Below are 26,973 nucleotides of genomic sequence, written 5' to 3'. Positions count from 1 at the left end.
CCTATTCAGAAGCAGTGGACTTTTACCTTTATGAGTTAGTTGAGCACACACTTCCTGGTAGCCAGACAGTCCTTCTTTTTATCTGCAGCTGTGGTGGTGGTGCTTCTCAGTCTCAGTCACAGGTTACTCCTCAGGCTTGTGGACTGCTTAATAAAACTAGAAGGGATTTAATTTATTTTGTTCATTCTTTTTCCCCCAAAAATCTACAGTTTTTTTTTTGTCTCTCACCATCGCAACACATTAACCAGGTAAGGAGGATTTGTTCAACTTAAGAATATGTTAAGATTGCACCATTTTGCTTCAGTAACAACCTCTGCCAACTCATATTTGTAAACCCGCTCTGAGGGTCTCCTTTCTTTGGTGGTTTGTCTGTAAATGTCAGATTCAGTTCATGTTCATACAGATTTTCAATTCTGCTATCAGTGGGGCTTCTACCTGTGGAAACTAAACCGTGTGCATGAATTAATGATGAACAAAGGAGGATGGGACCAAGAGATTAAGTTACACATGATTCCCTGTTACAATGTAGCTGTCATTCTGAGACAGAGGCATGGCCTGAGCTATAATGAAGTTTAGTTGGCAACCTGAGCCTAACGACGGCATGAAGGCATTCATGTGTGCTTTATACGTGTCATGACAATAGTATGATTATAAGATTATATAGACCTCCATGTTTTCTTCAGTGTACAACTGGACCTGGACTGTACAAGCATCAAACTACGTAAGAGTGACTGCGACCAAGTGAGCCGCAGGATTGTTGTTGTTTTCAAGGTATAGAGAGGAATCTTTAACTGAAAGGATCTGATGACAAGTTACAGCAGCGGAGGATTCTTCAACCATGCCTACCATGACAGCGAGACTCTGGAAGTCGATAGAAGGTTTGTGGTTACATAACTACATCAAATGAGTGTGTTTTTATGGGTTATGTGAATAATTTATCATGAAAAGCATATCCATTCTTATTTTTATTTGTCAAACAACATGTTGGGATGAGAGCTGCGTGTTTGTTAGGTGGAGGTATTTCTGTTGTAAATCGTGAGACAGACTGTGGATTATTTTAGAATTTATTCAGGGTCAGACAACAGCAACAGAACACAAATGGCTGACTTTTCATGTGAACAGAAGATACAGCCTATACATTCCTTTCTGTTTGGGGACACTTCTACTAGAAGACATTACCTTCACTTGTAAAAGCAGACAAACATTTCTTCAGCAAATCACATTTCCCTTTACATACACTTGGCTCCACTGCTCTACCCCACTAACAGGTGTATTGATTTTATATTCATCCTGATCATTCAAAAGGCTTGAAGAGATATGCATTTAACTTATTTATATTTTGGGTAAAAACTTTTAGGTCTAAAGACTGAAAAATGTTAAGAGAAACTTCAGAGGTGGGTGCATTAGTTCATTGGTTTATTGCAGTTCACTCAAACTTTATCCACAACTTCCTTGTAGGAAATTAAATCCATTCCGCAAGAAGAAAAACAAATCCACCGCCCCCATAGAATGTTTAAGGCTAAGACCTATATAATTACAGATAACAACTACCTTGTAATCATGGCTTGAATATCTAGTTTCTTTCTTGAATTGATAACCCCAGTGACCGTCGGTGTTATAAACATAATTGCTATGACCTCATTGATAAGCATCATCTTTGATTATATTTTTCCGGAAAATAAAAACACAATAGAGCCACACAGAAATACATAGACACAACTGAGGCACACAACTAAACAGAAGAAAACAGACAAACACACAAACAAGACAAAAAAAAACATGCATATGGTTCTTATGTGGAGTAACATTGTCTTTCTACATGACTTCATGATGTTATAATTCATTAATCCTGAATTTAGAATATTTTAATCAATTGTTCCCATGTCATAAAGAATCTCTGTATTATCCTTTTCGTTTATCCAAGGCTAAACAGTGGGAGAGACTTTTAAATAGGTGTTTGACTAAAGGTGTGTCAAGACTTTACCAGAATGTTGCAATATGGTGTTAAGCCTGCAGTGAGAATAAAGTAAATATAACTGTATTCATATCTGAAGGCTCAATTCATTTGGGAATAATCAAGGATAAATGCCAGAGGGCAGACAGTCAACCTAATAGAATATCAGAGAGTTTGTGTGAACCTTTCCTCAGAACTTTACATTTTCAGGCAGCTCCAAAGACAGTGGAATAAAGTGCCTTCTTCTGGGCCACATTTAATTAATCAATCAGGCTTATATATTATTATCAAAGCGATGTAACTGGGTGGGAGTTGTGCATTTAAGCACTGCATCCATTGCTTTGTACATTTTTTGTTCTGTTTGGTCTTAAGGTCTTCCAGCAAAACCCAACACGCCAACCCCTATGCAAGGCAGGACCCGACCTGGCAGGGTGAGAGGGTAGACACATTTGCTTCATCGCCTGGACGGCCCACTAGTGATGGGGGAGAAGGGAGCATACCCTGGGGGGGCTGGCAGGAGGAGAGCTGGAGGGGGAGAGAGAGCATCCCCATGGGCCTCATCTCAACACGCCCTGGGAGTCCTGCACGGCCGTATGACCTCAGTGAGTGGACCTGAGGGAACAAGTTGAATTATTGAACTTTAGATCACTGTCTCATTGTTCCACAAAAAAAACATATTTTTTTGGTGTTGACTACTATGCTCCTTGGTCTTACATGTGTTTCAAAGTGACACTTTTGTTCATACTTACTGTGACGTTATCTCCTTCACACTTTTCTTCTTCAGATCACAGTTCGTTCCAAATCCCCACCGACACTCCGTATAATCGATCATCTGCTATACGGCTTCCTTCCACAACGTCAGGTAACTGTTAAACTGATCTTTTAGTCAACATCAGTTTGTTTCTACAGTCAAAGTCTTTGCAGTCATTGCCTCTCCGTACACCGTTGCTATGGTAATCTTCACAAACAAGAAGTCAGTTGCTTTGAAAAGACAGGAATTAAAAACTCATTTAACACACATGTTGACCTGTTACCTTTGATAATCAATCAACGTAGCACCAACTGGGTAATTATCAATGGAGGTCACACAATAATTAATGACAGGGAAGACAAGGAAGTTGTCAAAGAAAATAAAACAGGGGGAAGGCTAGGCCTACTGTTCAAGCACAGCACCTTCATCCAAAGGGCATAATCTAAAGGTTGCATTCATGTGCTTTTAATAATAAGTCTTTACCGGCCAGTCATCATATTTATGCCTTTTTTAACATGAAGAGACATCCTTTACAGCTTTATTGGGATAATTTATGTTCCCAAGTTCCTTTGGCTTCTCACTTCACAAAGATTGGACTATTTTAATGATTCAAAGTATAAAACAGTGAAGGGAGAGGGACATTTTAAATGCAGTTTAAATGGGAAAACCAGTTTAGTCTCTATGGAAATACACCAACAATGTATTTAGGGTCAACATCATAAGTATTAACATAGATTGGATACTTCTATACTTAACCAGGCAAACATTGTACAATATTTTTTTATCAGTTCCTTAATGTGTCGAGTTAAGAAACATAAATGCACTCCCTCTATGTGCTAGTATCATGGCTAGCTGTGAAATGTACCAAAAGATATTGGAGGTCTTATGTTGAACTTATGGGTTAAACATGTATGCTATGCTTCAGTTTAACAATAATGCATTGTCCTTCTTTTTCAATAGAGCACAATCATTAAATCAGAATATTTAATTCAATGGTCTACCATGGTCATCAGTACCACTTAAACTTGATACATTTCCGTTGTTCGCGATTGTATTTGACGCTTAGAAGCAAATTGCTAACATGTGAAACTAAGCATTGAACATGGTAACAATTTACCTGCTGTTAGCTTTATCATTATGAGCATATTGGCATGCTGAAATGTAGCTCAAAACATAGCAAGTCCAGCCTCACAGAGCCTTGTGTGGCTGTAGATCTCTTGCTTGTAGTATATATAACTTGATAATACTGTAATTTGAAGGATATGTTATTCAGCATTCTGTGTGTTTCAGTCGTCACTAGTCACTGACCTATAGTCACTATAGTTGGCACAGTAGTCCCTGAAAATGTTATCAGACAATGCATCTGTATCATGGGCATAATCAGGAGTGCAGATAGTAAGGACAGTAATGTTATAGCAACCACTATAGCTCACACTGTATATTGCACTGCTATCAGCTGCACTTTCAATCAGTGTATTCACACAGTAGTTCATCAGGAAGGTTTAAAAATAGAGTTTGAAATGAGCCTGTATCTCTTTAACAAGCTGTAGCCTATTGGTTATATTCACAGTGCATCAATTAGCCACTGGTATGTCATAATGCTGTGGATCAGGTTTTAAGCCATATGCATTCAGGGTATCTGACAAATCATAAGCATTCTTTAACTGATCAACAAAAGATAAAGACAATGCAGTAAAACCTGCACCTGGCTACATTACAGACAAGAGAAAGGTTTCTATAAAAATAAATAAACTTTCTAGATATTATAACATAAAAAAAAAATGAAAAATTGCTAGGAAGTTGCTGAAACATGTGGCAGTGTCATGATATGACAGGAAAGTTAATGCTACATAATTTGATGTAGGCTAAGCTATTAATCATTTCCAAGCTAATGTAATGCTAGGAAGGGGTCAAATGTTAGCATTGGCATTTGTTTTATGCTAACTAATGGGTTATCAAAAAATGTTGTTTAACGCTGAAGTATGATTTTCTTTATCAATAATCTTTTAAGTAGAACATTTAACCTGAGCCTGATACCAGTAGAGCACGCTGAACTTGTTGAGTGGATGTTTAAATGTGTGGTCAACTTCCACCTTAAATAAATATACTGTTGCCTTGCTTCTGAAATTCCACCTGCTTTCGTTGTTTAAACATCCTTCTCTTTATGCTTGTTTTTCCAGGCAACATGACTATGAGAATGAGGGGATCAACATTAAGAAGGATGAGCATGTTTCCCAATGCCGATCCTGCCAATTTAGCTTTCACAGAAGATGCCATCAGGAATGAGATGGAAAATGGTAAAAGCCAACGACGTGAAGTGTGACTCCTGACCTGCATCCTGTATTGTAGCCTATGTAGATAACAGAGATGGTTTGTCTTCTCATTTTGTGTGTGACAGAGGAACAGAACCTGGTGAAGGAACTTGTCGCCCTGTCAACACACGAGCAAATTCAGGCCTTACGGGACCGTCCAATGAGCTTCGAAGAGAAAAAACACATCTGGTGGGTTTCGACTGATAAGAAATATTGAACTTCCTTGTCAGTGTCTCGTCACTAAGTTAATCATTACACCAAGCTAAGAGCTATAAAACAAGGCATCTGTACAGGTATCCAAAGACAAGGTTGCCCTTTCGTGTTGCCAAATAGTTCACTGGAGGAAAAGTTACATGTATGTGAGCAAACACAAACTCTCATGTTTCAAGGACATTACCCAAGAAAGGTACAATGGAAAGCAAGTCCAAAGTTTTTCTGCAGCATTCTGTTGTCTTAGCTCCTCTAATTGTTTGATTCAGCAGTTGTAGTTTTAAGGCACTCGTGTTATCATCACATCAAATGTTGCTCATTACTTCCACAGGAGCCGAGTACTGGCATTCAAATCTGCAAAACAATCCCGCCAGCTCACATGTTTTGCAGAGTGCTCTGACAGAGTGTCATTGGTGAGTGTTTCATTAATATAAAACACATCATACATGAGCTACTTTTTGTCTTCTTGACATGTCACAAGCTGCTCTCTCAGACTTTCCGTAGGTGTGGCTACAGTATAAATTCGGCCAGGCAGACCCTTGAGCTCTGGCAAGGGATTATGAAAGAGATTGGCGGCAAGTTTGGCACCAGTGTCCTCTCCTATTTCGTGTTCCTCAAGTGGCTGCTCATGTTCAACATTTTCTCCTTCCTTGTCAACTTTTGCTTTATCACCATCCCGATGCTTGTTTACGACCCCTCACCCAACACACCCCTGAATGTGAGCTTCAGAGGACTGGAGCTACTGACTGGAGCTGTGAGTGGACAACATACATTTAAGACACATCTATTTAAATAATCACAGTACTTAAAGCTCATGTGAAGAGTTTTTAGCTGGTTATGAAACTGACTTAAATGTATACTGATATCCAAAAGTAAATGTAGATTATTCCTATATTGTAATGATTAACGCCTGAAACCAGGGGTAGGTGTCAGATTAAGTGATTGAACAGCCTTTGATTACATTTTCGGCAGTAAAGATTCTTGATGAGTGATACATTTGAGTGTGAAAAGAAAGCATGAGGATGAGACTTTTATTTATTTTTTTAAAACCCTGCTACTGATTAATGTGCAAGGCAAAATCAATATAGAGATAAGTTGTAACACTTTGTCCTCAGGGTGTCCCGAAATGGATACAAACAAAAGTTCCTAACAGGAGTTAAATATTGCCTTAATTTAAAATGTTTATATTAATATTTAAGGAAATTATATTAAAAGTTTAAGGGATAACTCCTTAGGCACTAATAAGCAACTGTTTGCTAACAAGTTAGCATACGCTAATTTGTCAGTGTTCCAGTAGACTTTCTGTTTTTACACTGCTGTTTTTTTAATATATGTTTTTAATGTATTTTATTTCAATATAGAAAAAAGTGTTTTTAATTTTTTCAAGGGCTACTTTCATTACACAACCATGTATTACGGAGCCTACACCAATAAAACCCTGGTGGGTTTGCTGGAATACAACATGCAGTTGGCATATTTCTTCACTATAGCCGTCTACATGGTGCTGTGTGGACTAGTACTTATCTTTAGGTCAGTCACTTTATTTGTATTATTATAGAACATCACAATATTTAAGATGCTGTATAATCCTTTAAGTAAACTATCAATTTTCTACTCTTACCATATCCTTACACAGCATGGCCAGCTCATTCAAGAGAAACTATGTACTGGCAGACCCAGTTTCAAACAGTGCATGGCAGCTTCTGTGCAGCTGGGATTTTAGTATAACCAATGAGCGAGCTGTGAGACTGCGCAAGAACAACCTGCGTGTCCAACTAAAGGTATATTTTACTTCATTTCACACACATTTTTTTAACTTACAACTTGAGAAATTATATCTGAATTAAATGTTATATTCTTAAATTACCATTACATCAACGATCCCGAGGGGAGGGGTTTACATCAGTTACAAAAGGTTTTGGTCTGAGTAGATTATTTCTTTATTTGTACTCGATAAACAGTGGATTATTATTATTATTTTCATAACCTCCCCTTTGAGATATTTTTATAATTAAGTCTGCAGCTGATTTGACTGACAGGTGAACACATTAAAGCTGTTTGCCAGGAGGCTTAAGGCTCATCTTAACCTCCACTCTTTGCCTGATACTAGATTGATCAAAAAATAGGCTGAGATAAAATTTCCAATATGGCAACGACCACCAATTTTTGGCTTCAAAATATCTCTGCATAAATTCTGTATATTGGTGATGTCACTGATTTTACATCCCATTTTTTTACAGCCAATAGTTCAAATTAGGAAATCAGCTCAAGCTTTCAACACGTAATTTCTCAATAAACATATCACTTACAAAACAGATCAATTCCTATTTTAAATCACTGTCACCATCTCTTCAGGAGTCTTTGTCAGAGAAGGCCCAGAAGAAACTGCTAACCGTCTCTGAAAGGCTGAAGCACTTTGGGGTTCATCTGGGTTCCTGGCTCCTCTCCACTGGTTTAGCTGTTGGCTGTGGAACTAGCATCTATTATCTCTGCCTCTATGAAGAGAAGGTACTGTACTGTTATACCTAAATTATTTAATAATAAAACATTTTCTCTCCTAAAACAATTGAACTCTTATCCCATTAAAATAGCCTACTTGGAGAAAAGGTTTGTTGCAGGATCCCTTTGTATGCATGCGTTCACAAAGGCTGAAATTACATCACGGCAAGTTAAATCATTTTGTCTATGAGACTCCTTATCAGCAGGCATCATAAGCCACAACTTACTGATATGACTTACAGGTTTTTTGTAATGTTACATACCGGTAATGCAGGGTTTGACTCATTTTATTGCATACGGTAACTGTGTAGTAACACTATCTTTATCTGATTTCCATCTGTTATCTTTATAGTGGGCTACATATACTGCTAACCTGTCTCTGCCTGAGGAGGCAGAGACTCTCCTGGTTCCCTTTGTTGTTTCTCTGATGAACCTGGTCGTGCCGCTCTTCTACTCCCTTTTCAACAAGTTTGAGCACTACTCAAGCCAGCGAATACAGATCTACGCTCTGGTAGTCAGGTTAGCAGAACTCTATTCTACAAACAAATGGGTAAATTAATACAGGAAATAAAAATTCAAGGTGTTTCTTTTAGGGAATAACAAGACATTTTGTCTGATAAGCAAAGTGACTGGCCAAGTGAAAAATATGAAAATCAAAAGCCTCTCTTGTATTGTTGCATTCAGTATTAAGTTTGTGTCAGTAGCTAAGTAGCGTAGCTTAGTTTAGCAAACCTTTCCTACAGAAGTGATAGCTATCCTGGATTTGTTCAAATAAGCAAGAAAGAACTACCAGCTCCTCTGAAGATTAATTTATAATTTATTGAATCTTTGGTGAACTGATCAGATAGGAAGCTTAAAAAACGTTTTAGTACTACAGGGAACTTGACTTTTCCTTAGACTCTCCCCCCCAAAATGAGATTGTTGTATTTGAACTTTCTTTACACTTTTTTGTGGGTAAAAAGTTGGTTTGAAAGTAATGTGTCTTCATTTAGATTGATAGTTGGAAGCGTATAACAAGTAGGAATGCAATTTGTTACCTTCCATAAAAGAAGCTCACTGTTTCCAGCTGTGCCTTGTCATTATGCTAGCTAAGCTAGCAGCCCTTCTCCAGTATAATATTTACACAGACACGAGTGTGGTTTCGGTATAACTTTGTGGGAATAAAAGTGAAGGGTATTTCGTCAAATCAGAAAATATTCTTTTATGCACTTGTGATTTCTTAAATCTCTTTTCTAAATTACAGAAATGTGTTCCTTAAGATGTCCATTCTGGCTGTTTTGTGTTACTACTGGATGAATGTGGTGGCTAAAAAGTTTTTGGTAAGTGAGACTAAGATGAATCCTTTATAACCATCTTTAAACATAAAATGTTGCCATTTATTAACTTATTCTATTCTCCACAGTGTTGGGAGTCCATGGTGGGACAGGCTCTGTACCGTCTGGTCATTTTTGATTTCCTTTTCCTGATGTTGGGATCCTTCTTTGGAGAGTTTCTAAGCAAGTGAGTCACACACTGTTTGTACTCTCTCCATAAGCTAATTTGGGTAAAGAGAATGTCTGATTTGAATCATATTCATAATTTATCTTAACAGTGTGATTGGGACGAGATTAGTACCACGTCTTGGGCTACCAGAGTTTGACGTAGCTAGGAACGTCCTTGAACTAATCTACGCACAAACTCTGGCTTGGTAAGAAAAATGCATTTATTCATTTGGCTTACAATTAGAATTTGTGTTTGCTATCCTGGTCTGAATTCCGATCTAATATTCCACTGTTACAGTAATAGTTAGCTCATCCTCTATTATGTCTCCACAGGATTGGTATCTACTTCTCTCCCCTGCTGCCAGTCATCCAGATTATTAAATTTTTCATCCTGTTTAACTTAAAGAAGGTAAACTCTGGTTAATCAAGTGATGAGGCATTGGCAGTTAGGTTCACATTATTCTATTTGTGAACCTGGTTCAGTAATTGATTAGAATCTTAATATTCTTGACTATGTGCTTAATTTTGTTGTATGGAAAAAACAAGCTTGGCATAGGTTTGGTTAAATGGATTAACTTAATGGTTGAATTGAAAAATGCAAGGCCAGTTATTTTTTAAAAGAGTAAATGAATGTTGTTTAAAGCTCTGATGAGATCCCCATGGTTTCTTTTATGAAGGTAAACATATATGATGTCTACACTGACATGAGCTCATTATATTCAAGGCATTGCGGGGATAATGAGTGAAAGTGTGTGTCTCTGTCTCTGATCAAGTTTTGTTTTATCACCTCCTAGGTCAGCCTGACACAGAACTGCCAGCCTCCGCGGCGGTCAAGCAGAGCAGCTCAGATGCAAACCATCTTCATCGGCCTTCTCTTCTTCCCTTGTTTTGTGGGGGCCTTGTCCATCGTTGCATACACTGCCTGGAGGTATGAGCACATGTTGAAAATAATTTTTGTAGATCATTATGAAATAATGTAGGGATGTAACGATTCACTCAACTCACGATACGATTCACGATACGATTCACGATATGATTCACGATATGATTCACGATACGATTCACGATACGATTCACGATACGATTCTCTCACAATTTATTTTACAAAATGAGACTGAAGGCAAATTATGAGATGACTGAAAAAGATTCCTTTAAGTTCTTAATGAAAACAACAATGCACCTCGTAATCTCTTTGGCTCTTGCACTCGTTTAGGCGAGCGGGGCTGTAAACCCCCTTGTCAGTGTGGTTTGGCCTTTTAAAGGGGCGATGACTGGCGCTTTTCATTGTGGTGTCGGGTTAAATGCTGCATCATGTTGTTGCAATATTTGCACACAGTATTTGTCTTGTCTGTTATCTTCTCACCTCTTTTATTTTCTGTCTTGGGGAAGACAACACGCTTCCACACTTCCGATTTAAAAGACGGTGGTGCGTCCTCAATTTCAAAATGTTGCTCCGCAGCTGCCATGATAACGCCTGCTAGTTACAACCAACCGCCTCTGTTCTACAGCTGCTGATGTTCAAGCGAGTGACGTAGGACATTGAAGAACCATGGCACCTTTGAATCGATTTTTTACTGGCTCGCAATTTATTTTTACATCCCTAGAAATATGCGATCAAAACCCCGGATTTTTGACACATGTTGCATATAACAACAATATAGACCAAATATCACACCTCAATATTCTTTAGGTGAAGGGCAAAACACAATAATCCTCAATATACAAAGTCAGTTCTCTGTCAAATCTTCATGGGCCAAATGTCACAGATACTTTTATTAAGAGAAGAGAGGATATGCTTTATTTATCCCACGAGGGGAAATTACTTTTACACTCTGCTGCTGAGACATGCTACACACACATTGGCTGAAAATACACATGCACGCACTCTTATGGACATGCACTATTGGAGAGATGTCAGAGGGGCTGCACATGAAAGTGCACTTGCTCAAGGGCACATCGGCAGTGACTTGAACCGGAAACTCTTTGGGACCAAAACAAATCCCTACAGACTGAGCTACTTCCAGTTGCACAATGTGAAAATATAAATAAAACAAACTACCTGGTTTGGAAAAATAATGATTAATTATGTTGAACAAAAATGCTCCTTTAATAAAATGTTCCAGGAGGTTTTTTACATTTTGCTCAGAGAGGGATAGAGGAGCCAGGTGAAGAGGGACAGACACAGAGAGGAAAAACAGGTGAACTGTTGGACTGAAGAAGCATATCATATTTCAACACAACATTAACTATATCGTTATAAACGATATTGTCCTACCCTATATCTTCTTTAATCTATATCTCTTCTAAACCCGATGTATTTCCCAACCTAAAACTAAACCTCTGTCTTTTCTTGTGCAGTCTCCCTCCATCAGAGGAGTGTGGCCCTTTCAGAGGACTAAACAACACGTTCAGTGTCGTTGGACTTTGGATAAAAGATCTGGAGGGAATCTATGGTGATCAATGGGGGATCGTGTGGATCTACCAAAATGTCATTAGAAGTGAAATCTTCTACTTTTTGGTCACAGTTATTATCCTGTAAGTTCAAAGTGCAGGTGATATGTTGTGTGTATGTTGTTTGTGTGCAACATTATATTTTGGAGATGCAGATGAAATCCATTTGTGAGACAGTCTTCATGTTTTCACTCATACTTCACTCATACTTTTTCAACCCATGCAAGTTGTTCTTAACCTAAAAAAAAAAGCAAAAACATTCTCACCTTGAAGCATCTTCATCATACAGAGTTTTCTTTGTTCCATCCATCAATACTGCTTTTCCTGTCCGGGGGGCTGGAGCCGATCCCAGCTGTCATTGGACAAGAGGCGGGGTACACCCTCGACTGATCGCCAGTCAATCAAAGGGCTGACATAAAGACAACCAGCCACACTCACATTCACATCTACGGGGAATGTAGAGTCACCAATTAACCTAACGCGCATATCTTTGGAATAAGGGAGGAAGCAGGAGTACCAAGAGAAAACCCACCCATGCACAGGGAGAAAATGTTATCTCCACACAGAAAGGCTTGTGTCTGACAGAAATTGAACCATGAACCTTCTCACTGTGAGACAACAGTGCTAACGGCTACATCACCATGCAGACTTACTGACAAACTATAAGAAACCTTTCATCAGTCAAAGCTGAGAATTAAAAGTTCTTTATCGACTTTGAAAACAGCAATTTTCAAAAAAATCATCATCTCAACGTCCATGGTCCAGTGAGAGCCTTGAATGTTTATACAACCTTATTTCCTTAAAAGTTGGGACAACTAAAAACAAAGAAATATCTCAGTTTACACATTTGGCATGTCGTCTTTGTGCTGTTTCCGATCAAATATGGGGTTTCAGTGTTTTTCAAATCTACACATTCTGTTTTTGTTCAGATTTTACACGATGTCCCAAATTCTCAGTAAATGTTTTTTTTTTGTTTTTTTGATAAATGTTGAGATATTGCAGCCCAGAACAAAGTGTTACTGACACGCTACAGACACAGAAACAGTCCATTCTGAGCAGGGCTGAAATAGAGGGGTTTAAAGGCATGATCAAATACAGGATCAGAGTGGATTTAGAAAAAGAAACTTCAAAGACATATTTTGGCAAGCTCTGAGACTTGTTTACTTGAGGATATGTAACGTAACATAATATGTTTTATTACATTTCAACAGAAAATGATGCACAATAGGGGACCTTAATATCACAATGTCTCTCTGCTTTTATTCACAAGTATTTACATTTTAAAACAGCCTGAGAGAGCATGTTACAAGCCTGTTGTGTGAGTGTTTGTGTCTTCATGCAAATTATACATCATGTAAATGATCATGTCTTCCTGTTAAGGGTCATCATAAACATCTTTTGGCAAATAACTAAAGGCCGGAAGCAGCTCATTGGTCAACTGAGACAACAGATAGTGAATGTGAGTATGTTTTTAAAAAGTATTCTTTATACATACAGTATCTATATAAGCTTTCCCATTTGGTATATTGTTCCCTCCTCCTGTATTCTTTTTGTTGCATTTTAAAATCTAAATTTAGGAATGTTTATTTGTCATCTTTCTTACTTTCCTCGGTTTTCTGTTTCCTTTGCTCTCACCAGGAAGGGAAAGACAAGTCTTTCTTGTTAGATAAGCTTCAGAATCTTCAGAAATGTCAGCCGAATAAAAAGTCCAAACAGAAGAATCAAAGAAAGGTTTGTTGTGGAGATTTGTTCATGCTTACTTCACCTTCTTCCCTGACATTTGTTATCAGCCTTACTTTCTTCTGTCCTTTAGCACACCAATCGGCATTCAGATGACCACTCCTCTGGAGGTCATTCCAACTCAAACGCCATGGTTCAGACTTTACTCACCCGACAGCGGCTTGGAGAGGGGAAGGATGGTCACAGTCGTGACGGAGTGCCTGTTCCATCTGACATCTCATCGTCCAGCTCTCTGGTTCAAGTTATGTTGGCCCGTCAGAGAGCAGAGGCCACAGAGAGAGATGAATACTACAGTAGAACGGGTTTCTCTGAGAACCACATCGATACACCCAGTGCTGTCACACAGGCTATGCAAGCCAGACATCAAGCAGAGGAATACGGAGCAGACGAGGTGGATGACCTGCCGTCTTCTGTGTCGAGTGTTATGATGCAAGTCATGCAGGCCAGGCAGAGAGCAGAGGAGGAGGAAAGGTTTCAGTGGGCCTCCGCTCCTCAAGAAACTGCAGCTCCTGCAGGCTCCAGTGCACTCATACAGGCCATGTTGGCCAGGCAGCAGGCCCAGAACGAGTATGATGATGGTTACTGAGAATAGGAGTCTCAGTTTATATCCCCACAGAGAAAGGAGCTGAACTGAAAAGAACAACAAAAATGAATTATGGTTATGATTCTCTGGTTATGATCTCTGGTCATACCAGCTGTACATAAAAAAGTGCAAATATAGGTATATTGTAGCAGGACAAGGAGAGAGTGCAGGTCCACCTCTTTAACAGTTTCACAAATATATTTTAAAGTATGTTTCTACAGCAGTTTATAAGCATTATAAAATAAATGAATACTATAAGTAATAAGCAGCAGGCCTTATTGAGCCATTTCAGATTTAATTTCTGTATTATGAAATAAATTGTGACTTGTGTATTCTCTGAAAAATGTGGACACTCAGCTAAAACATATCAAATAAATGCAAAGAGATAGTAATGACTGTTCCAAGCCTATCCAATTGTAACAAATGACACTTTAAGTGAAATAAAATATGCCAAAATAAGCCAATGACATCAAGCAAAATTATAGTCACCATGCACCATTTTAAGCCAACACTGCCCTCTACAGGTAATATGTATGCAATGCCAAATACAAGGTGGATAGTTGTGGGTTTTCTACTACTGAACGATAATGTCCTTCATTTAACTAGTTTCAAACCACTTTTTTTGGGTAACTGGGAATTTGAAAAGTTTTGACACCACAGTCTTGTAAGTTGTGTATAGGACAAGAATCACTTTAGATGTCTCAAAATGTTTCTGAAAGGTCACATATTCCCCTCCTTTTCAGCAAGTTTAAATTAGTCTCAGAGCTTCCCAAAACATGTCTGTGCAATTCATAGTTAAAAATCCACTCTGATGCTGTATTCGATCATGCCTATAAACCCCTCTATTTCAGCCCTGCTCAGAACAGGCTGTTTCTGTGTCTGTAGCTTTAAATGCAAATGAGCTGTGTCTGACCACGCCCCCTCTGGAAGGGCTTCGGTGGCTCTGGTTTTCTCGCACCACACTCAATTATTAATGTTGAGAAGGCAGACTCAGAGGGAAGAACAAACACCTAGCTGTGGGAGTGTCACCCACCTGGGGGAGGGGTTACTGCCCTTTGTGATGTCATGAAGAGAAAACCTCCAAACAGCCTGTTTGAGCACATATATTCTGAAAAGTGGAGAAGGCAAAAGACAGAGAGGATGGACTTTTCTTTTAATTGGGGGCTTTGTATGTGACAAGCTAGGGACACATATTAGTGTCATGTTAAAGTGTATTTTGCAACATATGGGACCTTTAAACTTAGACGCAAAGTTTAAAGAGAGAATAAAAGTTTGTTTGACACATGAAGTCTAATTTAAAAAAAATCAAGTGTTAAACTGACTGTAAGGGTTTCCAAAAGTTAAATAAAACTATCTTTATTGTGTAGTATGAATGCACTAATGGTGGCTATATTAACATTTGCTTGATTAAAGAAGAGCTGATCCTTTTTCATTAACAAATTCCTATTTTTTTACTTTAAGTTTATTTAACAAGAAAAAGCATTGTGGCAACTACACAAAATGCCTACAACACAACATTCAAACATCCACATTACATTACAAAAACAGAAGGATGACTTCATAATAATTTGGTCTCTCAAGTAAAATAACATGTCTCCATCTCCCCATTGTTTGTAAGGCCTTGAATTCATCCGTGTCTGTAGAACTTCTTTGATGCTCAGGATGTTAAGTCATCACATCTCAGAAATAAGACAAGTGGTTTCTTTGTTGCTTTACAGTCAATATTTGCATTCAAATCTGCAAAGATCATCTTTTCATGAAGCTTCACTTCAGTATGTGGGATGATAAACATTTAGCATACTAACATGCCTCGGTACATGTCTAATTAAGAGAGAATAACACGTTTTTTTCACAGTAGAGAGAATTTATTTTCCTCTGATCAAAACATAAGCATCAATTTTAAATTACATAGTTTCCTGGAAATGTTTGAAACCATACTGAGTGTTTAAATTATTCCTATCATGCTTTGCAGGAAGTACTCTCACCCACAAAGATCTGTGTTTAAGTTTCTCTGCAGCTTTACTTGACCTGGCTTTGCGTATGTGTGTGTGTGTGTGTGTGTGTGTGTGAATATCTAAATTAAATATTTCATGACATTATTTACACTTCCTATATGTAGGCACATCATTTTCATTTAAGTATTTGTGGCTTTATTACAGAATGAACGAAACCACTTGAACTTCTGTCTCCTGTCTTTGCATTGTTTATTGATTGACTGAAGTGTGTTTATAAGGCTATTATAGCATCCAGGCGTCCCTCATTCTTTTTTTTATGGCTCTACAAAACAGTTTGTTTTAAACCTACTTTGTGGTAGCTTTCCTCATCTATGTATATGAGATCAGTTAATGCCCACTTTCTATATTATCAGCTGATTTAAAGCTCCTATATGTGACTTTAAGCTCCTTGACAACCAATGCCAACAACCCAACCGCAATTAAGGCAGTGTTAAAATGTAGCAGATGGTGCTTATGATGCAGCCTGAAATCCCATGAGGCCTTCATCCCTTCAAAACCGACCAAACACAGACAACAGCGCCCCCTTTCCGGGAAGTTGCAACACTGACAGAAATTGTCTCAATCAGCACTGCTCTTCCCCTAAAGATCGTGCACAGTCAGTCAGGTCCAGAGAGTCAGCAGGTATGGGAGTTTTTCTGCCACTTTTTGGGGTCTGGCTGGTATAAACCTCCACAGTTTTGGAGATGGATTGCACAGAGCGTTCCCGGTAGTATCCGAAAGCCTCCCTTGCTTGCTCCTCCCGGATGCTTTGCTCGAAGGTCTTTCGTTTGTGTCTGAACTCGATGACAGTCTTCGTATAGGAGTTGAGGGTGGTGACTGATGCTCCCATGCAGCAGGTGAAGGATGCCCAGGCTATGCTGTTATGAACCAGAGAGAGAGAAAAAAACAAGAGGAGTTCAGAGAAACTGTAATGCAGCACATGTGGTGATGTTGGCTGTTGTAATAGAACATGGAAAAACATCCGTGTAGGAACACAATACAAATTGCATTTTGGCCTTTTTCCCCTAATAATTTTGTTTGCAGGGATTAATGTAAATCACTTTAAGTCCTTCTGCTCCCCTGAAGCATGCTGGGCCACAGGGGGGATCAGACATTCAAATCTCTGCCTCATGTACTTTTCAAGCAGGTTGGTTAATGTTTATAAGAGGTCAAGAATTGTTTAGCCTCTCAAATGAAATTTCCTTATACTGCGCATATTGTAAAGGAGTAAAATATTATCCCCTTATGTAATTCCAATCACGCCTGTATTGGGGCTTTAGACACCAAAGCCTAATCCTGCCATGACATGAGAGCTTTGGGCTTTTTTCATTAGAGACAGTGACGCTGAGGAGAGGTGAGAGAAGAACCACAGATGACTATTTCTGGCTGCTACATGCTGAATGGAATCCCTCATCTGGTTTCTTAATGGGTGAGCTGACATAACTTTATTTGTAAAAGGCAGTGCGTCGCAAGCTATTGCAAAACAAAAAATATCATCATGACCATGAATTTTGACTTCCGCTGTGAGACTGTGGAGTCTTACCAGAAGGACCAGCCATAGTCCCAGTTGTAGGGCCTCCAATCAGGGGGGCCGAAGCTGACAGTGACTGTGAAGACCTGTGTGTACATCACATGAGCCACCATGCCAAGAAGACCTGAAATGATATATGTGGTTAGTAAGTTAGTAATCCTCAGAAATGGAATGAGTTAAAGTTAAAGTAAACGCAAATGTGCCTCGATAAAAACAAATTGAAATTATGTAATACCAATGTTGATGTTGCCCTGCCTTCCAATAAATAAAATAAATAAATGTATGTCTATTATATTCTGTTCTGAAGTTTAATTCAAACAATCAGACAATTTCTTGTCTTGAGGTCTTTCTTTCATTTCTTCAAACAAAGGCAGAACTCTCCGTCTTTTAGGGGCCTCTTGTTTACATTGTGACTCCATCTTCTCAATGAATTTACCAAAATGGTCTATAAAATGTTGTGGCTTGATGAAAGATGTTTGAAGTCTTTTATCAATGTTCTTGAAATGTTACTTTAGAGCAGGGATTCCCAAACTTTACCGTCCCAAGGACCCCCTTATAGCATTTGCCTCCTGCAGGGAACCCCTATTACAAAATGCCTTAAATCCCTCGTGCATTACAACGGCAAATATAAAAATCATTTTTCATATATTTTCTATTTTTTTTTATCAATTAATGGTCTTGTTATTCATTAATTTCATTCAATGTCTTTTTTTGTCAACAGTCCTAATTTCTGTCTCCACACTAACAGTAAATGTATTGTTTTATTTTATTCTCTTGTAATTATATTCATTCCATTTAAAATGTCTTTCTTCTTTTAAACTGAGAGTTGGCGTAGGAAAAGAACGCATACATGTTGATATGCAGGGATGAATAACTTATGTAAGGGACTTACATTAACATTATATTGTCACAGATAAAGTTAGTAGTTCATTTGTATGTTTGTTCCATTTTCTCCACTCTTGCCAAGCCTTTTCACCCCACCCTGGGGGGTCAGGTCCCCCACTTTGAAAAACACTGCTTTTATATAAAAAAAACAAAAAACATCCACATATCAATTTTAATTGAAGTACCTGAGAGCACGGTGAAGACGGCAGCAAAGGCGTTGAGTTTGAGTCCATCAATGACGTTGATGGAGTGGACCAGGTCTAAACACATGAGGCTGAAGCCCACCACCAACAGAATGATGTAAAGCATCTCAGAGACCAGCGACAGCCACAGCATCCCTGCAAAGTGGGCACATTTGATTTTACTGACAATAGGTACAAATTAACAATACAAATATAGCTGCATACTGTAGATGATGTGTACTGCATTTCAAAACAAGCAGCACCACTATAGTTGTAATGAGGTCAGAGATGTATGTTTTCATGTGTTTTTGTTTTTGTTTATGTTTTTTAAAGATGTATTTTTTGGCTTTATGTGCCTCTATTGTAGAGATAGGACAGTGGCAGTGTTTCCCCTACCATTATATTTGGGGGGCGGCCCAATATAATGGTGACCCCAATTTTGAATTTTTTTTTTTTTTTGTTTTTGTTTTAAAGATTTATTTTGGGGCTTTTTGTGCCTTTATTGTAGGGATAGGATAGTGGATAGAGTCGTAAATCAGGGAAATAAGTCATTTAAGGATACCTTTCTGATAGAAAAGGACATCTGTCATTAAAAGTAACACATGAACACCAAGATTCCTTCAAGTCGTCGTGTCGTCGTGTTGGCTTGTCCCCACCCCCCCAATGCTGTAAACCTAGGGGAAACACTGAGTGGATAGAGTCGGAAATCAGGGAGAGGGAGTGGGGAATGACATGTGGGGAAGGAGCCACAGGCTGGATTCGAACCCGGGTCGCCCGCCTGGAGGACTACAGCCTCCATACATGGCGCCACCAGCGCCCCAACTTTAAAGCACCGGATGTGACTACAGGATGGCTGATGTTGAAATGGGCAATTATTCCAAAGAACAACAGATCAATCTTTTAATAACAGTTTTCGAACTGATGAGTTAAGTGCAATTGAACGATTGGCATTCAAATGAGCATCTAAGTGGTTTCTCCAGCAGCTTCCAGGGGGGGCTGATGCTGGCTAATGTCCAAATGGTAGGATGCTGGATTTCAACTGATGTCAGATTTCTTTTCTCCAAATCTTCTTCGGCTGTTCAGAGAATCAAGCCAAGGGTAATTGCAATGTGCATAGCTGTCTTTTTTGGCATTCAGTAACTTCCTTGATTGACAGGAAGAAAGCAATTTACAAGAGACACTGTCAACACAGCTGCAAATCCTCAAAGTTAACATCAAGTGTGTGTGTGTGTGTGTGTGTGTGTGTGTGTGTGTGTGTGTGTGTGTGTGTGTGTGTGTGTGTGTGTGTGTGTGTGTGAGTGTGTATCTCTGGTTCAGTATAACAAGGGTGATGGCCACAATGAGAGTTAAACACACATTGAATGTTATCATTTTGTCTAGAGTTCCGTTTGAACATTATTGTATGAACAATGACCTTTGAGATTTGAAAGTAAAGATGATGAATTCTATTGAAAACTAAACATGTTTTAGTGATTACACTTTCTATAAGGATGCTTTGTTCAAACAATAAACCAGATCTATAGTAGTTCTTCTTTGACTTTATTTCAATCCAGGCCTCACGCTCAATCATTTGGACAGCATTACATTTAAGTTGTGGTTAGCGAAAACATTTTCTATTTCTTTACAAATGTCTCTTGGGTGGGATTTTAAAATAACTCTCGGTTGGACTTCCCGAAGAGGAGCAGTGAAAACTCACCTTTTTCTGATGCGGGGGCCAGGTCAATGAAGCTCCGGCATCTCTCACCTACAGCAGGAAAAAAAACTGCAGTTTAGAAAAGAGGGAGTTTGGAAGGAGCCAGGTCAGAGGGCACCGGTTTAGGAAAAACAAACAAAACTGACTGAATAAATGCTCTTAGTAACGAACTGACAGAGGCATCAGCCCAAATCCTAAATCTGTGTTTAATTCACAATTTCTGTCCAGGTGTGTCTCACTGGAACGCTCAGAGTTTGACCTTTTGTCCTGTGACCACACCGTGACACCAGAGTGGATAAACAGAATGTTGAATAAGAGGCAGATGTGTCAGAAACACAGCTTTTGGGGGGGCTTTTGATTCAGCGTCACCAGCTGGCGTGTTGGCAAAGCTGCTAAACATCTGCTTCTTGTCCTGCTGAATTACGGATTCTTTGCATAGAATTACAATGATAGAATAGAATCGGGGTTATTACACAGTAAAAAAAAAAGGATGCACTGTAGTAACAATCAAGCCACTGTATGAGATGAAATGTGTCAGTTTAACAAACAGGATATAGACAAATTGTCCTTGATGACACTTTCCTGCAGATGTGTTGTTCTTATCTGTCAGCCGCTGAGCGGAGCGTGTCGCTGGATTTGTTGTGGAATACTTTAATCAGGTAGAATGAGTGTGGCAACAGCTGTTTTGAGGAAAAACTCATCAAGGCCCCCATTACATAATCCTTATTAACCCAAGCTGTCTCATGTCCATTGACCCCTTCTCACACTTTTGATGACTAAACTTCTTCCTGCCTGGAACCCTTTGTTAATAGATTATTGTACTGAAATGAGATCAAAAATCATTTTCATTTACCTAAGTGTAAGATTAAGCTTGTGCACACATCATTCACTGGTTTTCTCCCCTCTTTGGCTTAAGCTGTGAAGCAATCAGACCCACCCATAGAACCCTGGTCGTAAAAACTGTATCTGGAGTTTGATTTCCTCCACCTTTCCTTTCTTTAAACTTGAACGTGAAGTCCATGTGTACTGCTGTTCAGCTCAGAATGTCATGCCAGATAGAAATAGCTCAAGCAATTTTACCAGATCCCTGGAGTTTGATATAAATAAAATGCGATTATCCTGAAAATTTCATGACATGGAATAACTCAAAAACATTGCCTAATATCCATTGTTCCATTATGACAATGGAGAGAGTAAAATTTGAATGAGTGATTTCATGTTTGCTTGTTAATTATGAATTTTGAGTCTGTGTGAGAAAAAAAAAAACATGATGACCAACTTTGTAACTATGAATAATAAAGTATAGTAAGAAGGAGTAGGCTATAATAAGTGACTCTGTGACATGATAGTCCAAAATAGATCCAATTCTTCCCAAAAAGGTTTTTGAATCATGGAGCATATCAATTAAAATATAAAAGTAATTAAAAAATAAATAAATAATTTCCTTTAAAAATGAAGCCTTACTTTATTTCTGACACAAATGTCCCCTGGCAGTCAATTTAAAGCTAACCATATCATTGCACTATACTTGTAAGCTGTAGGCTGAATGTCTCCCTGGAGACAAAAAGTTAAGCTTGCTCAGTAAACACACTCATCCACACAGCAAACACACACACCTTCTCTTACTTTCATCGTGGATATTTTCCTCACAGGAGAACCAGATGCCGGTGTGAAACTGTCGGAACAGGAACCGGTCGTCCCCGGTCTCCCAGCTGTACACCACTTTGTTGGGGTCTGTCTCATTCACCCCGTAGTCGATACACTGGTGTGTGCGCAGCTTGCTGCACTTGGGCTTGGGGACTCTCTGCGTCCCCACGCACCAGTACGTCGTAATAAATGCTGTTATTGCGAAAAGCAGAGCCATAAAGTTTAAGGTTATCGACAGAAGGGTCCTGCATTTGCGACTCGTCCTCATTGTCCCTGAGAAGGATGCAGCGGCGCGTTGAGGACCGAAAAGTTCATTGGTGCGAGGTAGAGTATATCTATGTGCTCCAGCTAATTTCCAAACACACCTGGTGGAGTCCAGGAGCCATTAGGCGCTCTACAGTAACCAAACATTTCCATGGTGACCAGGAGATAAACAGCACCCCCAACACTGAGCTCAGCTGTGTGCCAAAGTGTCACATTCCCATAGACGGTCCCTCACGAGCGACCAGCACATAGGATGTCACGTTGTCAGGATTTAACTCGAGCTTGCATCAAGTGTGGGATATTCATATGACGCGCGCTCTAATACTCTCTCCCCCCGTATCTCTGTCAATGGGAAGCCCCTCCTCTCTTCAGCATTCACAAAACTACAATAGTGCACTCAGTGGCGGTTCTAGACAACTTTTACTGAGGGGGCCAAACTGGGGCCAGTTGTTTTGTCAGAGGGGAACATTAAACCCAGGTGAAAAATAAACAAAGATGATCGCTTTAAAATATACATATATATTATGCCAAATAATAGCGCACATCATTAAATACCACAACATTAAATACCATGATTTATATTTGTTTCAGCAACAGAATTTAATACTAGATTGTGAGTCAAATACTGTGTATGTGTTTTGAGGCCGGCTCTTCCTTTTGGAGGGGGGGCCACAGGGGGGGGTCCAAGCTCGGTGTAACAGGGGCACTGGTCCCTGTTGGCCCCTGCCTAGAACCGGACGAGTGCACTGCAGGCGATTATCAGCCTGGTGGTGTGGCCTAGTGGACAAAAGTTCGACTTTCAATAAAATGAAACAAACGTTTATGTATACTGTGATGAGGCTATTTACGTTTCCATAGATGGAAAAATAGTGCCTAAATATGTTTCAACATATTTGTGAAGTAGCCTGCATATAGCCTAACTTAAAGGGATAGTTCGGACATTTGAAGTTAGAAATTGTAGATGAGTTGTTTCATTTGTTTATTTATTTAGCACAAGCAAATTTTACATAATAGTTTTTAAATGAAATTCTTCCAATGTATAGGCTAGTTGATGTTACTACATTGTCTCTTTTACTCCTGTAGCGTCAGCATGCTCTGTAAAATCACACACTATAGGACAGCAATATATTGGCAACACTTTTGTTGGTTTTAACTAAGCGAGCTTAATGGCACAACTTTTTCAACGCTATCCCTTTACACATCGCAATTCTGCAACAGTGCCATAACAAATGTCTTCAGTCCAGCACCTCAAAGTTCTTCTGTCCATCAGTGTTAGCTCGTCTGTCCAGTGCTTTAACAAAACGTGTCCATCAATATGCCTACACACAGTGCATCTGCAACGCCTTAATATTGGTGTATCAGTTGGTGATTTCACAAGGCTTCATGGTGTTGCAGAAGAGCGATAGGAAAACGTGTAAACTAACAGTTTACAGGGAGCTTCACATACACACACACACACACACACACATACAGTGTTGTTTCACTCTGTTGGTCTTGAGGTTGCACATTTTAACCGTCTCTCACCTGATACAGCTCTGTTACTATAGGCTACCTCTGATGGTGGATCAGGGGTGGAATAACTTCCACCTTGAACTGACAATATGTAAGCGACATTTGACCAAAATGTAGGTTGCATTGTGGGTAATATCGGCCCCAGGTTTTTGAAAGGAAAAATAATTTGTGGAATAAACAATAGATGATCTGGTTTTGCAGCATTGTTAACAACAGTTTATTAAACTTTTATTGATCATTTGTTTAGCAGAATGTCTCTCTCCGTCTTCCTGCATCTCCACCTATCCCATTTTTCAAGCCTATAATGCAGTTTTGGCGGATAGCTCTTCGTCACTAGTCTGGATTTGGCCCAAATTTCTGCTTCTTAGAGGGAATTTTTTTCTTTCCCACTGTAACTTTGCTAAATGTTGCTTAGTGCTGTGCTCATGATGGATTAACGTTGTGTCTTTGTAGATCATTTAGCAATGAGTAAGGTCTTTTATCTGCTTTTTTTTAAGTGCCTTGAGACAACATATGTTGTGAATTTGTGAAATAAAGATTGATTGGTTGATAAAACAGTGGATTTATCCATATACTGAAGAACACATGGCCCGGTAAACTTGTTGGTATCCAAAGTTGACCAACTCATGCATCTTATTAGAAAAACAAACTTCTAAATATTAATAAACCAATCCTCAAATTATAATTAGTTTTAATTATATTTCCTTTATAACGTGACACTTCCGATTGGTCCTTGCCTCCACTTGTGTGCTTTGCTGAGAGGATAATGAGCAGCTGCTTCTAGTGACCAGACTGATGGTCAGTTGAGCTCTGCGGTACAGATGACGTGCTAAACCCAGAGTTTGCAATGAGTGTCCTCTAATCTGAACTGTGCTGGAGCATGGATACAACACAAATGTTGGCATTTCAAAGATGTTTCACATCGGTCATGTGATCTCTGTGAGCGATGGAGCTAAAAATACAAATCGTTTGAGCCTCCACACTTGAATAAATAAGACCAGATGGGCCTGACATCTCTGTAACCTCAGCATCAGGCCTTCATATGCAGCTCCAGAGGATAAGCCTCACTTCAACATGACTCTGATGACTGACAAATCAGGCAGAGGCACTCCACCAAAGTCCCTCATACTGCTAAATAACGGTGATAGGTTGTACGTCAAGTTAATCAGGGGCTCAGGTTCAATGTTTTGTGTTGCATCTAGGACAAAATCTCACAAGCCATTTGCTCTCTGCTTTTCAGGCTCTTAGATACAAAGTCATGGATATCATTAGACAAACTGCTTTTCTGATGGTTGAAATAATTTCAGAAGAAGACCCTCTGAAATCTTATGGAATAACTCATCACACAGCACAAAGCAAACCTTAGCATCTTAACTCATTTCAAGTAAAAAAATATATCATTACACTTAATTGAAGCCCATTCACCTGTGAAGTCCAGAGAAACGTCTCATTTCAAGAATGCAAGAAAAACGGCCTGAATTGTTCGTTATAAGTCAAAATATCGGCCAACGTAGCAGGGAAATTGTTATTGTCAGGTGTTCTTTCGTTTTACTAACGCTTTGCTTTTACATCTCAAAATCTGAGGTTTATTAAATAGGCTATAATGGTTTTTTTTTTACTAGAACTTCCAACAAATTCATTACCTAAGACTGGAGTTTTTTCAGTGTAGTTTCCCACTTTGTGAGCAAACCCATCCACACATTCGTAGGCTTTAGAAAGCGCTCTTTGTCCCTAAGTCACCCAGTGTTTGTTTTTTTTAAAGATTTATTTTTGGGCTTTTTGTGCCTTTATTGGAGAGACAGTACAGTGGATAGAGACAGAAATCAGGGAGAGAGAGAGAGAGTGGGGAATGACATGCAGGAAAGGAGCCACAGGTCACATTCAAAAACCCCGATCCGGAAATCAGTTAACTTGGCTTCAGTCTGCTTAAAAGTGATTATGACGTACATAAGGGTGATAGATAGGCTGACTCCTCAGTCGGTGGCAATAACGACAAGTTAATCCCTGCTCTCCAGTTAACACATTGTAAATCCTTTACTGCATTGAGTCCTCTGCAGTAAAACAAATTCTCAGAAAAGAACTTTGTACACAGCACACACTACATGAGGATCGATTTAATCAGATTTACAGACTATGTTTTGTGGGCCTACTACTGTTTAATGAGAATGTTAGCTAATGTATGCTAGCTGTAGCCTAGTAGTTATTCTGAGATATTTCCAAGCCAATAAACCATTTTAGTGGTGTTTAAGAGCTACTTAATGCTCCTTTACAGGCATTAGAAAGTGGCTATCACTCATCGACAAATTTATCACAGAACTTTCTATTTTTCTAACTCTCTTATTGACGACATTTTAGCTTATGCTAATGTTAGCAAACCTGTTGGTAGAAAGAAGTCTAGTCCTTGCTATTTCTGCCAAGCCTTTGCTCATGGAGGATTCACTTCGGGTCTCTTTTTTATGAACTCATGATTGTTTCTAATAGTATAATATTTCATTAAGTGTATACTATAATCCATCAGATTTTATCCTCATTTTGGTATCAGTGCTGAATTAAATCATTAGGTTATCGTGATGATTTTTGCAGCATGTTTGTTGCATTCGTTGTGGATGTTTGTATTCTTTTGGAATGTGCAGCATTTCTGAATATGCTGCATGTTTTTTTTTTTTAAATGTAAGTCGTTTCAGCTGTTGATTGGCCTTTGCACCTACAGGCCACCGTACTTTTCTCTCTGTATTTCACACTTCAATGGTTTGTATAAAATCTGCGGTGCATTTGCTACTTCTACAATAAATATCAATCAAGACATTAATTTGGAGTTTAATTTTAAGGAGCACTATGTAACTCTGACACCTAGAGTTTAAGAAAGGTACTGCAGTCAATTAAAAACATTGTAGAGTGCTGTCAACCCCTGAAAATGGATGTTTGAAGCAAAATGGATGTTTGAAGGGGCCTTAAACAACTTACCTTCTACGAGGACCACTATTTCCCAGTTTGGGATCAATAAAGTAATTCTATTCTATTCTATTCTCTGGTCAAAAGAAAAACAAACCATTCCACACTGGAATTTAAACTTAAGAGGACATACTGGCTGCTGCGTTGTTGTCAGAGAAGCCAGCACTTCAACATGTCATGTTTCCTTAATGTCTGATGATATGGTAAGGTCATTTTATGATTTAATTCAGTAGATATTTTATATATTGGACCTTTAACATGTTGCTGCCTGTCAGATTATATTATATTTGAGTGACTGTAAACTTTCTTTGGATTGAAGACTTTTATATGAA

At 38.9% G+C, this 26,973-nt stretch overlaps 2 protein-coding genes across 5 annotated transcripts; one reads left to right on the top strand and one right to left on the bottom strand.

The window, feature by feature from the left end:
• Positions 1-72: 72 nt before the first annotated feature.
• Positions 73-14,440, top strand: tmc5 (transmembrane channel like 5). Of its 3 annotated transcripts, none has more exons than XM_065953527.1 (21): positions 73-248; positions 772-878; positions 2,327-2,556; positions 2,739-2,816; positions 4,886-5,002; positions 5,104-5,206; positions 5,559-5,640; positions 5,721-5,981; positions 6,615-6,757; positions 6,864-7,008; positions 7,583-7,735; positions 8,079-8,245; positions 8,970-9,045; positions 9,129-9,226; positions 9,318-9,413; positions 9,541-9,616; positions 10,002-10,135; positions 11,566-11,742; positions 13,039-13,117; positions 13,297-13,389; positions 13,472-14,440. In XM_065953527.1, the coding sequence occupies exons 2-21, from the start codon at positions 805-807 to the stop codon at positions 13,982-13,984; spliced, it is 2,895 nt and encodes a 964-aa protein (XP_065809599.1). In that variant the 5' UTR covers positions 73-248; positions 772-804; the 3' UTR covers positions 13,985-14,440. The 3 variants fall into 3 exon arrangements, with proteins under 3 accessions (XP_065809599.1, XP_065809595.1, XP_029134958.2); XM_065953523.1 differs by having other exon boundaries at positions 684-878; XM_029279125.2 differs by lacking the exon at positions 73-248 and having other exon boundaries at positions 665-878.
• A 1,015-nt stretch (positions 14,441-15,455) lies between these two features.
• LOC109990639 (germ cell-specific gene 1-like protein) lies at positions 15,456-22,463 on the bottom strand. 2 transcript variants are annotated; one of them, XM_065953544.1, is made up of 5 exons: positions 21,893-22,463; positions 20,270-20,317; positions 18,577-18,729; positions 17,519-17,630; positions 15,456-16,853 (listed from the first exon to the last, which is right to left on the bottom strand). In XM_065953544.1, the coding sequence occupies exons 1-5, from the start codon at positions 22,179-22,181 to the stop codon at positions 16,559-16,561; spliced, it is 897 nt and encodes a 298-aa protein (XP_065809616.1). In that variant the 5' UTR covers positions 22,182-22,463; the 3' UTR covers positions 15,456-16,558. The 2 variants fall into 2 exon arrangements, with proteins under 2 accessions (XP_065809616.1, XP_065809618.1); XM_065953546.1 differs by having other exon boundaries at positions 21,883-22,020.
• Positions 22,464-26,973: the final 4,510 nt, after the last annotated feature.

Source organism: Labrus bergylta, chromosome 1 (genome assembly GCF_963930695.1).
Source record: "Labrus bergylta chromosome 1, fLabBer1.1, whole genome shotgun sequence".
In the NCBI taxonomy this organism is placed as follows: Eukaryota; Metazoa; Chordata; class Actinopteri; order Labriformes; family Labridae; genus Labrus; species Labrus bergylta.
This window is presented reverse-complemented; position numbering and strand designations above follow the sequence as displayed.